At 40.2% G+C, this 13,305-nt stretch overlaps 1 protein-coding gene across 1 annotated transcript; it reads right to left on the reverse strand.

Annotated features, from left to right (window-relative positions):
- Window positions 1–2,063: 2,063 nt before the first annotated feature.
- On the reverse strand, window positions 2,064–6,791 carry LOC107589794 (transforming growth factor beta-3-like). The gene is made up of 3 exons (XM_016278322.1): window positions 6,614–6,791; window positions 4,662–4,815; window positions 2,064–3,187 (listed from the first exon to the last, which is right to left on the reverse strand). Exons 1-3 carry the CDS (start codon window positions 6,766–6,768, stop codon window positions 3,029–3,031), a joined length of 468 nt encoding a protein of 155 aa, XP_016133808.1. The 5' UTR covers window positions 6,769–6,791; the 3' UTR covers window positions 2,064–3,028.
- Window positions 6,792–13,305: the final 6,514 nt, after the last annotated feature.

The following is a 13,305-nucleotide window of genomic DNA, read 5'->3' on the forward strand; positions in this document are numbered from 1 at the left end:
AAGTGTCAATTGTGGCATTATATTACATCTGCATTTGTCAAAGATGTGTTGTCACGTGTTGTTTTTTACAGTGTTGATCATTATAACCAGTCGCACGTGTAACCAATCAGATGTGTTTAGAAAGGTCACTGGCTCTGAAAATCTGCACCGTTTTTTTTGGTGTAGCCAAGCTTCAGGCATATGGTTTTACTGCCAAAAAGCAGAAGAACACATTTGCACAAGAATTGCATTTTTTGTTCTTTGTGTGTTAAGAGGGTCACTTAAAACATTGTCTGCTGTTATAAGATTAAAACATGCTAAAACTTTAGTTTAGGGACCAATTCTCACAATTAATTAGTTGCTTATTGTGTGTGTGTGTGTGTGTGTGTAATAGCATGCCTATTACTAATATATTGGCTGTTTATTGGTACTTCTAAAGCACATATTGATGCCTTATTCTGCATGATCATATTTTAGATCCATTAATCTCTACCCCATAACTAAACTTAACAACTGCCTTACTAACTATTAATAAGCAGCAAGTTAGGAGTTTATTGAAGCAAAAGGCATAGTTAATAGTTAGTTAACAGTGAGAAATAGTCCCCAAACTAAAGTGTGACCAAAAAACATGCAGTGAAAAGTGGAGATGGTTGATTATTTGTTCGACTAAAAAGTGTCAAACATTGCAAAAGAGTATCATTTTTATTTCATAGATTGAAAACACCTTTGAAATGATGCAAGCTGGCAATAGAAAAGCTGTTCTGAAACATCTTCCCTATAAAACACTATTGGATTCGAGGGTTTAAATCAAAATAAACCCCCTGGAATTTATCATGGTGTATGTGAAGATAATCATCGACTCTTTTAGAGGTTTTATCATTTAGTTTCCAGCTCAGAACTACAATCAGATTGAACTTCAATTACATCTCCTACGTGTGTGTGTGTGTGTGTGTGTGTGTGTGTGCATGCGTGCATGAGTGTGTGTGTATGTGCGTGTGTGTGTGTGTGTGTGTGTGTGCATGCGTGCATGAGTGTGTGTGTATGTGCGTGTGTGTGTGTGTGTGTGTGTGTGCGTGTGTGCATGAGTGTATGTGTTTGTTCGCAGGTCTGTCAGTGTACAGTAAACTCTTCCACACTCAGGGCTCCAGGAACAGATGAATGAGGCCAAAGGTCAGCCGTACCAATCAGCTGCTCTCTGGTATCGCTTTACATCTTGAGATCGAGAGATCCACGTCCTGCTCAAAACACAGACACCTCATGAATGTCAATATGGAGTTTTCTAATAATCAATATTTCCCTCCTAACTGGCCTTATGTGTGTTTTCTGAGTTTGTGTGATTGTACGTGAAATCCTTTGCTTTGATTGGATCGGTTCCGCAGTCTGAAGGCGTCCTGCCTCTCCCATATGCGCAGTTGTCCAGGCTTCATTTTCACCCCACATCTGATGCCATGTGAAGGGCGCGCGGACTGACGGCTCGCAACAGCTGCGACACGAGCACATGGGGCGAAACGCACAGCAACAGACGAGAGCGCCCATCACGCTTATCCATGTTTACATGTACAGATAGAAGATTTAGACTCCTGAGTAAAGAGCTTTCAGCACTGCTTGCTAATGATCGCTAGCGACTTCTGCTGACTTCTGCCAGTGCCTCATTCAGGTGTGAGGAACCGCTGGAGCAGCCCTAGAATCCACACCTGCGATGAGTTTCTTCTGCAGCTAAAGACTTGACCATTTTTGACCAATGTCCTGGTAATACTTGATGCACCGTGATCAACTCTGCTGTGCTGAAGGGACGACATTGCGTTTTCAGTTTGATTTTAGTTTAACGTTTCACTTTTAAGTACCTGGCCAAAAATGAATGAATGACAGGGCCTCATTCATGCAGCAGGAACAGAACACACTTCTTACCTAGACTGTTGCATTGAATTGATGTAACAACAATTTCCATGAATTCATTTTGCGTTTCATGAATGAGGCCGATTATGCAAGATTGTCTTAATGCAACATAGTTTTATTCTCAGGATTTACTGTTTTAGTTTGTACAGTATTTGTATTGCATTTTCTCTCCTGAGTTTACTTGAATATCCTCCATTGTTACTGCATGACCAGATGTGAGTCATGAAACTTGATTGACCTTTAAAATCATGACAAATTATTTGTGCGTTTATGCTACAGTAACTGTTTAGCATTCAGTTGTATCCGTAAACTGAAAGAAATGTCAGCTACTTTTTGTGATTACTTCTGTTTTAAGAAAAAAAATTGGTTGTTAAAGCAAGCTATGCAATCAGCATTTGCTACTCTTGTGTGTTCACTCTTTATAATAGGCGAGAAGATGTGGATTTTCTGAAACTCATGACAAACTCTTTTCGTCCAAGACTGTTTAATTAAAAAAAAGTGTTTTCGGGAGTAATAGCGGTAAAAACATTAGCAGATTGTGTTTCCAAACGTCAGCTTCATTGAAGAACTATACAAATCCCTAAAACTTCTGCCGAGTGACAGAGGTAAACATTAGTCAAAAGATTTCTTTCCAGCATGTTTGTATTAACATTAACACGTCACGTTAGACAGACCGTGTCGATTACTGCGTTACAAAGTTCGGTCGGGGAAATGCAGTGCTCAAATGAGTTATGTTAGAACATCGTTATACAAAAACACAAGGATTGGCTAACGTCTGCTCTCGTTCGGTCAGTGTATGTCGATCCAGCACGTGTGTCGTCCTCAGTGAAGCCGCTTCTGTAGATGTTACGAAGGTCAGAGTTCACAAATGCCCATGAGGTTCGCAGGTATAGAGCTGACCAAAAATTACACATTACAAGTGGACAAGTCACTTCAAACGTCAAACTAGAAGTCCGAGGGATCGTTGGGCAGCGTAGTCGTCTTGGAACGCAACTTTCTAGTGCTTAGAGAAGCCTCTTGCTCCCGGGTTGGATGTGGGTGAGAAGGATGTATGGAGGTATTCATTTAGAGTCCAGTTCCTGGCACGCACCCTTCCTGATGCCCCTCGAGCGCTGGGACCCGCGTCGGGCTCAGTGCTGGGGTCTCGGGCCCCTCAGCTGCACTTGCAGGATTTGACGATCATGTTGGAGAGCTGCTCCACTTTAGGCGTTCGGCCCACATAGTAGAGGATGGTGAGCGGCTCGAGGTCTTGAGGAACGCAGCAGGGGGAAGCGGACGCCTCGGGGTTCAGCATGTTGTACAGGCTCAGCAGCTGCAGGGAAACACATTGAGAGTCAAGTCATTCTTTATTTCTACAGCGCTTTCTACAATACAGATGTAAAAATTGTCAAGTGTAAAATCCATCAGTAATGAAACATTCAATAAAGCAGCAATAGTGTATAGTACTGAGATCAATTTAGACCAAATTTTGTTCTCACCTGATGCCATCAAATCAAATTGTCATCAATTGATATTCAAATTAATAATTTGCTCACTCTCATGTCGTTCCGAACCTTTATGGCTTTCTTCCATGGAACACAAAAGATTGATGCAATTAGTGATTTTGTTGTTTCAGCTTTTACGGAATGTTTTGCTAATTCAATTTGGATAATTGGGTGATTGAACACTTTATGCTTTCATGTGCATCGCTACAAAAGGTATTAAGCACAATGCTCATGCCTCCATTTTCAATACAATGAGCATGAATAGAGACAGACCGTGTCAAGAATCTGAAAAGCACCATAGTCCGTATGATTTTTTTCTTCTTCTGAAGTCTTCTCAAGGCCTATGATGATGCTTGTGAGGAACAGACTGAAATGTAAAGTCTAAATGGACCAGGGACACAATGGTAATGGTGTTGTATCTAATGTAGCTCTCAAATTGAATTTTGAAATTCTACATATTAAAACTTAAAGATAGCTCTGGTCAGACGTGAGTTGCACGAGAACCGTTGACATTTGTGACTCTGGAGCACAAAACCAGGCATAAGGGTCCATTTTTAGAAATTGAGATTTATACATCATCTGAAAGCTGAATAAAAATATTTCCATTGATGTATGGTTTGTTAGGATAGGACAATATTTGGCCGAGATACAACTATTTGAAAATCTGGAATCTGAGGGTGCAAAAAAATCTAAATATTGAGAAAATCATCTTTAAAGTAAAGTTGTCCAAATGCCGTTCTTAACAATGCATATTACTAATCAAAAATTAAGTTTTGATATATTTACAGTAGGATATTTACAAAATATCTTCATGGAACATGATCTTTAATTAATATTCAAAATGATTTTTGGCATAAAAGAAAAATCGATAATTTTGACCCATACAATGTATTGTTGGCTATTGCTACAAATATACCCCAGCGACTTAACATTGCTTTTGTGCTGCAGGGTCACATTTGGCATCATTGACCTCTCATCTGATGTGACGTGTCTTGAAGCGTCAAATTTGTATTAATGCAAACACAATTGAATCTGCAATGCAGTGGAAGATTTTCAATGAATAACGACTGTTTCTCACACAAAGCATCACGTGACTTCAGAAGGGTTTAGTCTTGGGTCTCGACTACACCTCGACTTTCATGGTGCATCTTTGGACATTTCTTTCTCTTTCATTCATTGTATTGAAAAGAGCAGCTTGGACATTTTTCAAACGGTCTTCTTTTTCCCACAAAAGAAAGTAAGTCAGTCGGGTTAAACTGGCATGAAGGTAAGTAAATGATGAAATCTGAAGGAGACTCTCACCGAGCTGTGCGTGGTGTCAGCGCTGCGGAGGTACGGACACGGCCCCGAGCAGAAGTTGGCGTGATACCCTTTCGGCTCGTGGATCCACCTCCAGCCCAGATCCTGCCGGAAGTCGATGTACAGCGGCCGAACGCAGCAGTTCTCCTCGTAGTTTCTGAAAGCAGAAGGAAAGCCGTCACTTTCTACACCTGTCTGTTCACATCCTCGTGCTCTTTGGCTCCTGTTGTGGATTCTGCATTCATTCAGAGACGTTTCCATGCACTTTTCACTTGGATGTTTTGGAGACTTCTATTTCGGTTCTGTATGGCCTTATAAACACGTCAGACAGTCTTTTGAGGCTCAGAAATTCCACTGTAAGGTGTGTCATTTTTTCCCTCCTGGATCCGACCCAGGTGTGGAGTGCTAACAGAGAGCAACACACTAAAGAGCCAGTGCACTACATAGCATACTGGGACAAATCTAAACTTGCAAGCTCTTGCAGAGCCTCCCATTCGCTTCGAGCAGTCAGGTGCCAATTAAAAAGTTAATTCTTACAAGCAAAATCTCTCCAGACACATGAGGTGCGCTGCTGCTTACTGCAACGTGAAGCAGGGATGTGAATTTGGATTTTGCCATCTTTGAGAAGAGAGCAGATCTAATTCAGCTTGCATTCCTGTCTACAGAATAACATTAACGTTTATGCATTTGGCAGATGCTTGTATACGAAGTGGCTTGCATTGCACTCGAGGTATTCGAGTTCATGCATTCCCTGGGAATTTAATCAATGACTGGAGCTCCAGATTCGCGACACTTCAGATTCAAAATTATTGTTCGATTTCTTTCACATTGTATTATATTGTATTTTTGCAGGCCAACCCATAAGTTTGCATCAACTTGGTTCCCTCCACAAAACCCCTAGAGGATTCTTCCACTGGCTTTTGGATTATTGCAGGAAATAAGCTCTGAGACTAACACCTTTTAAGAATATGAAAACTTGCATTTTGAAGCCTCAATCCCATCAGAAGTTAAAAGCTAAACATAGGCTATAAACGAACTAGTCCATGATCACATGACTTCAGCGTCACCACCATTAAGCTTCAGTCTTTATTTGAACACTATTTCCCTAAAAGTTTGCATTAGAATGGTTTGCAAGAGTGCGATTATACACACAATGAGTGTGAAAGCTACTAGAGATTAGATGAGTTTACCTGTTCAAGTTACACTGCCAGCAGCCCACTGTAGTCCCATTTAGACACTTGTTAGCAACCGCCTTTTTCAAGATGCGTAAAAGCTTTCAAAATATCTTGGGAGACTATATTGAGCTTGTGTTCACCACAGACCTTACTTTAGACATTTGTGACCCATGACCACAAAACCAGTCATAAGGGTCAATTATTTCGAAATTGAGATTTAAACACCAACTTAAAGCTGCATAAATAATCTATCCATTGATGTATGGTTTGTTAGGATAGGACAATATCTGGCCGAGATACAACTATTTGAAAATCTGGAATCTGAGGGTGCAAAAAAAATCAAAATACTGAGAAAATCTTCTTTAAAGTTGTTCAGATGAAGTTCTTAGCAATGCATATTACTAATCAAAAATTAAGTTTTGATATATTTACGGTAGGAAATTTACAAAATATCTTCATGGAACATGATCTTTACTTAATATCCTAATGATTTTTGGCATAAAAGAGAAATGGATAATTTTGGCCCATACAATGTATTGTTGGCTATTGCTACAAATATACCCCAGCGACTTAAGACTGCTTTTGTGCTCCAGGGTCACATTTAACCAAAGACCCATTAAAAAAACATTGACTTCAGGGCAACAGAACCAGAAGTGCTAAAAAGCAAACTGGTTTGTCCTACAAAAACACATCATCCCTGCAGAACTCATTACTGTGTGATGATGACTTCAAACGGTTTCAAACAGGTTATTATGATTATTATGTTGAAGAAACACTCACGAGAAGCAGTAGTTGGTGTCCAGCGCGCGTTTGCGTCGTCTAGAGGTGGGCAGCACGTCCAGCCGGTGTGGAGGCAGCATCATCAGGATCAGATGAGGGAGAAGCTGCTCCTTCTGCTTCTTTAGTCGACCCAAATCCTCGTACTCACTGTCCATCCCTGAGGACGCAGCAGAAGCACAGTCAGTCTAAAACTGACACACAGGGCTCGCATTAGAAACCTTAAATGTTCACTTTAAAGCACTCAAGCACACGAGTTCACAGAGCGTCTGATGTGTATTGCACACACAAAACAGCAAGCGCTTTCTCAAAACAAAACCAGTCTTTACACAATGAGTCAGTGTGCTCAGGTTTCTAGTCGTGATACAGCGAGCTTTTCTGAGAAACAACTAGTCACTGGAGTTGACAATCTTCCCACAACCATACGGTCTGCCCTGCCTGAAAATGTAATAACAGATGGACATTCTAACATCTACACACGTTTTCCACTCGTGTTGTCAATACAGCTGTTTTCTGAGATTTCTGCAGCATTAGTTTACCACTTTGTTATGTGCTATTATTTCAGTATCGTCGGTTTCAGATAAAAGCACCCCAAAGCAAGAACTGCATATTATGTCTCGCTGCAAAGTGGACCAGAGCTCACGCTGACGTCTGGATTCAGCTTCAGCAGCACTTATTCCTGTTGAGAAGTAGAAGAGCGTTCCTGAAGCCCGGCACATACAGCAGCTCCAGCTCTCCGTCTCCTGGAGCATCTGTGTATTCAATCTGTTATAGCAAAAGCAGCTCGGGTCCCAGGAGAGGCGTTGCCACTAGATACGGACACCCCTCTTTCATTGAGGGCCAAGAGTCTGAGTGCCCACAGTGGCGGTGCATTCCAGCCAGCGCGTTCCCAAAACCTCAGACACCCGCGAGGCCCCCAGAACTAAGTGAGATTCCATACGGCAGCGCATTCCCATGATCGCAGCGTCCGACCGCTACTAGACAGAGCGCTGAGGCCTTAATCTCATCAGAACGCGTGTGCGATGAAGGTGCAACGAGACAATCTGACGGCACATCACAAGAGCTTATGGAAGAATCCTGAGAAACTGAGCAATCATCATATTGTCCACTGTAAAAAGATCACTGGAGTATATTTGACAAGAAAATACTATTTCAGTCTGTCTACTTAAAAAAATCACATTTAATTCAATGTTACTTGCCATTTCTATGGAATTATTTGTTGGAATACATTTTCTTAGTGAAAACTGTTTCAAACACCCAGTGTTCCTGCACCAGTTTTTTTTTTTTTCAGTGTATTACATCTCAGAGAAAAACAGTCAGGAGATACTGCATTACCAGAATCAGCTCTGATTGTCGCCTTAATTCATTCCTCATCCACTTTTATATGTTGTTGTAATTATAGCAGACCTTACATGGGTCCTATTATGCTTTTTCAACTTTAGTTAGTGTTTAATTTTGCTGTTTGAGCATAAAAAATATCTGCAAGGTTACAAAGCTCAAAGTCCACTAAAGGCAGATATTCTGTTTAACAGAAAACACTTTTTAAGAACAAATGGCTTGTTCGGAGTCGGACTACAGCGCACTTCTTCCAGATATTGTAGTCACAATGTCACTCATTTAAATAATTCCCACCCACAGAATATGCAAAGCAAAGGGGGGGACGAGGCCTTGTTGAGCCATCTGGTGTCTGGCTGCAGTATAGGTCATAAATCCTGCCCTCTCCATGTATACGAATGATATCCAAATTAATCACTACTGCGCAGACTCGGGCTCCAAACGATTCACTACTGTGCAGACTCTGGCTCCAAACGATTCACTACTGTGCAGTGCAGTCTCAGGCTCCAAGGGCTCCAAACGATTCACTACTGCGCAGTGCAGACTCAGGCTCCAAGGGCTTCAAACGATTCACTACTGTGCAGACTCTGGCTCCAAACGATTCACTACTGCGCAGACTCGGGCTCCAAACGATTCACTACTGCGCAGTGCAGACTCAGGCTCCAAGGGCTCCAAACGATTCACTACTGCGCAGACTCTGGCTCCAAAAGATTCACTACTGCGCAGACTCAAGCTCCAAAAGATTCACTACTGCGCAGACTCAAGCTCCAAATGATTCACTACTGTGCAGACTCAAGCTCCAAATGATTCACTACTGCGCAGACACAAGCTCCAAATGATTCACTACTGCGCAGTTCAGACTCAGGCTCCAAATGACGTAATTTTCGCAAGATGACAGTGGTCATACTGGGATGTTTTGGCTTCACGTTTCTATAGTGGAAGGAAGTGAAGACGCTTTGTCCATCTTTTTTACAGTCTATGCCATAGACTGTAAAAAAAACAACAACATACCACTCCTGTAAAATCTGTGCTTGCAAAGGTTCCTCATGATCTTCTTGTCCTAAACATTCTCAGGGTCTCAATCAGGCTCAAATTGGTCTGGCAAAATTTACGCCATCGTTAATATTTACAGGTGAGGAGATGAAACCCGCTGTTATGGTAAGGGGTGTGCCATTTCCGGAACACGCTAGAAGCGGTTCACCAATCACAACACACTGGGCCAGCTAACCCATCAGAGCACATTTTGTATCTCGGAAGGAGAGGCTTCATTGAAACAGGAACTAAACAGGGGTCCATTTCCCAAAAGTTCTGTAGTTACAAACAGAGTTCAATGGAACTTGCATCTATAGTTAGCTAACAATGCTTTTGGGAAACGCACCCCAGGTTGTTTGAGACAGACTGGGAAGAGAGGTGCTGCAATAATGTAAAATATGTGAAATATAATGCGTTTTTGGGACAATCAAGCATGAAAACCTATGCTAGTAAACCCCAAAAACCAACTCAAGACTTTGTAAAAGAGCATAATAGAACCCCTTTAATATGGTGATAATAAAACTACAGACACCATCAAACATCATTTAGAAACTGAGTTAACACAAATACAGTGCAAGTGCGACCAAGAACTACAGTGCATAATCATAATACCATACATATTCTTCAGAATCATAAAAACCTATGATACATGTTTTTTGTTGTTGTTGTAGTAATGCCAAAAAGGAGAACAATTCTACTTATAATTGACATTTCTCTCCCTTTGGATATATTTTTTGCTAATCACTTCACATTGCATTCTGGGATTGCCTTCTCCATGATGAATACTGTACACTATGCACTATTTACTCCACTGTACACTCTAAAAAATGCTTGGTCAAAACAGCCCAATTGTTGGGTTTGTCCCTATTTTACCCAGCACTGGGTTGTATTTAACCCAGCATTTTTTAAAGTGTAGGTCTAGTGTATGAATTTCGTGTTCAACATTCCACACTTAATGTTTTTCAGCTAAATAAGTGCATCATCATCACCCAGTTTGAGTTTGCAGTCTGAATCAAATATGCACAAAAAAAAAAAAAAGATGCAAAGATAATATCCTCACAGGATGTGTGATTCACAAATGAATGACTCACACAGTTGTTTTTAATGAATCGGTCAAAAACACTCCTCGGTCTCAAATGCATGAGTTATGGGTTTGATCAGTTTAATAACTGACTGAATCACTGACTGAAGTCATTACTGTTGTCATGTCCAACTCAAAATCAACCTAGAGCAGTTACCGTGTCCCTCCAGACACTTAAAGCAGTGTCATTTCTGAGCTCAAAGAATCGTTAATGTGATTGTTAAAGAAGCAGATGCATTAATCCTTAACCACTTCTGATCCTTGGCGGTGAAATCAGACCACAGGCAACAAGCATACAATTTTTATTTTGAATGAAATTAATTTACTATATTTTGTTTTAATAATATTTTGTATTTCATGCTATTAAATAATATTCACCTCTGAATTATGCATAATTTATTTCTAAAGAAAATAACACGCATTCGATTAGATTATTTTAAATGAATAGTGATTAAGTTATATAAACACAAGGATATTTTATATAAAGAATATTTTCAGACATAATTACTTTCATTTTAATAGCTTTATCATTTGAGTCAATGAATTCATAAAGAGAGTCACTTACTTCATTCATGAATGAATCAGCCATTCTGAACGAATCAATTGAATCAATGACTCACTCATTATGACTAACTTTCTGCCACTTATTGGCAGTTTCAATGTCAGCAAAGTATCATTTCATGTTTTTCCCATCATATTTCTATATTCAAAATTTCATATGGAAAACATTGCATTAATGCATTAATGTCAGGTGTGTTAAACAGTCTAAATAAATGCATATAAATGCCACTTCAGATGCAGCTTCTGTGCCGCTTCTGCAGTCTAAAGATGAATTCTGTTTATACTGATTTCATTTGACTGGTAACACCTTTTTGTATCTTATCGACTTAATGGCTTAAATTTAAATTCTAAATAAAACAAATATTAATGGCGAAAACTATACAAGAAAATGGCATTTCAGTGTATTTTTTAAACTTTATGTTTAATTTAATGTGTTACTTGCCGTGTCTTTGTAACTGTTTGTGAAATGTACTTTTTGTTCCCAGTGTACATTTAATAAGGTTAGAGAAAACCCTTATAAAGGTAAAAGATGCCCTAGGAAATCAATTTAAGGGGATAAGTATTGGCCTGTAATTGTAAAGTTAATGTCTGTCATTGATCAGAAGGTGCTCCTAACATTTTCACAGGAATTACTAATTTGTTAACTGTGGATGCATAGAGGAAATCAGAGTCATTTCATTTCTTACAAAGTTATCTCATTTGTCGTCTTCACTACAAGTTCAGTAGAAAATCAGAAGACCCTTGAAAGCAGCTGTAAGAATGCGGCCCCTGACTGTCTGATGCTTCAGTCTGCCAGATAAAATCAGCATCCGCCGTGGCTCCGGAGCATGGAGGCCCCACCACTGCTTGGCCCATGAAAAGCAGGCTGGGATAAGTAGGTTCTGGAGCGCTGCGAGGACCTAATCTAGCATCCTGTGAGACCGCAGCTGGGGGCGGAGGTCCGTGGAGAGCAGTTGAGCGGCCCACGCCAGAGCCGAGGCCAGCGTGTGGGGGCGAAACGCTTACTTCACGCCCCGCCTGACCCCGGCGCTCTCTCCTGCGGGGCAAAGCAGCTTCTGACGGGAGGCCTGAGACCGACGGCTCCTTTGCTGGAAATACTGGAACCCCATCAGGGCTCTCAGGCTCCCACCGGAGATTCGGGGGGAAACTGAGCGAAAATCCCCACTGTAAATACAACACCTATAGAATATATACTTGTGGGAATGAATCTGTTATATAACGAGTGGCAGGGTTTTATATTGCGGTCAGAGGCTTCGGCATGTGAAAGTAAAGCTCTGAGTTTCTCAGAATGCTTCTTTTGTTCGCTTGCAATTGTGCAAATGTTCTTCTGTATAATCCATCAGCACCTGGAATACAGATCAGGCCTGTAAAAGGCTCGCGCTCGATCTGAGTTCAGTACAGTGCCATTATCTTTCTCTCGTGTCTGTGTTTGTTCTGTGTGTGGAAACTCTAGTATCTGAGGCTGAAATGTGAAGGATGTGTTGTACGTATGAACTACTTATGTGCTAAAGCATTGCCGATAATTAAACCAAGTACTATAGAAAACAACTGATCACTTTAACTGATAATTAAAAAGGCATTAATATTTGGTTAATTGTTAAAAATTTCACTATACACTACAATTGGGGATTTTTTTAATGTTTTTTGAACAAAGTCTCTTTATATTATTTTATTTTTCCATTAAAGTGTGAAGAATATTAATGCATAGAATAATATTTGTTTTGTATAATACCATGCAGCATTAACTAAATATCTGCTCAATGCTGAATGACTGTTGTGTACTTCATTATACGACTGGCTTACAAGTTGCAAGTGATCTTGTTGCAATTTCTTTTTTTTTTCAGTGAAACAGAAATTGATGTCTCTTCCAACATCTCTTCTTCTAATGATCCTTTATTTTTATAAATGCATCTACTCCTATACGACTGGCTTACAAGTTGCAAGTGATCTTGTTGCAATTTCTTTTTTTTTCAGTGAAACAGAAATTGATGTCTCTTCCAACATCTCTTCTTCTAATGATCCTTTATTTTTATAAATGCATCTACTCTTGACTGATCTGCAGAAAGCGCTGTAACTCCCATCATTCAAAGACATACACAACCTCAGGCTTTGTGTGAGTTTATGAAATAGTTTTGGCTTTATAATGCTTGCAGCTACCAGTGAGACTGTCATACGCTCAGCTCAGTTTCACATACTGTTCATGTACATCCATTCCACAGAAATCTGCAGATTTTCCCTTTAAAATTAGTAGAGGAAATGTCCAGAAATCCCATCTGGGCCTGATCGTAAATCCTCTAAATCTTCTTGGAAAAATAAAGTCTTAACCCTGTAAAGCCTACTGTATCATATTCGAAGGCCTCTAAATGATCAACATGATCAAACTTTGCTGTTAAAGCTGTTTCACACTCGATCTCCTCATGTCTTCTGTCTCTGATTGATAGTTTAGAGTTGTAGTCAAAGCTCTTTTAGTGTAACTTCAGCTCGAGCTTCTCGTGTCAAATCTTGACTGATTTTGGCCAAGTAAGCGTCAGAATAACGTCAGTAATATCTCCAGATGAACACTTACTGGACTGAAGCAGCTCAGCTTTACTTGATTCTCCATCAATCATGTTTTAGAGTCTCAAATCTGATCCTCAGGATCTTTTGAGGAGCGTTTGTTTCCAGAAGCTTTACTTTCACTGTTCCT

The sequence above is a fragment of the Sinocyclocheilus grahami genome, unplaced genomic scaffold, assembly GCF_001515645.1.
Source record: "Sinocyclocheilus grahami isolate Dianchi unplaced genomic scaffold, SAMN03320097.WGS_v1.1 scaffold120.1, whole genome shotgun sequence".
In the NCBI taxonomy this organism is placed as follows: Eukaryota; Metazoa; Chordata; class Actinopteri; order Cypriniformes; family Cyprinidae; genus Sinocyclocheilus; species Sinocyclocheilus grahami.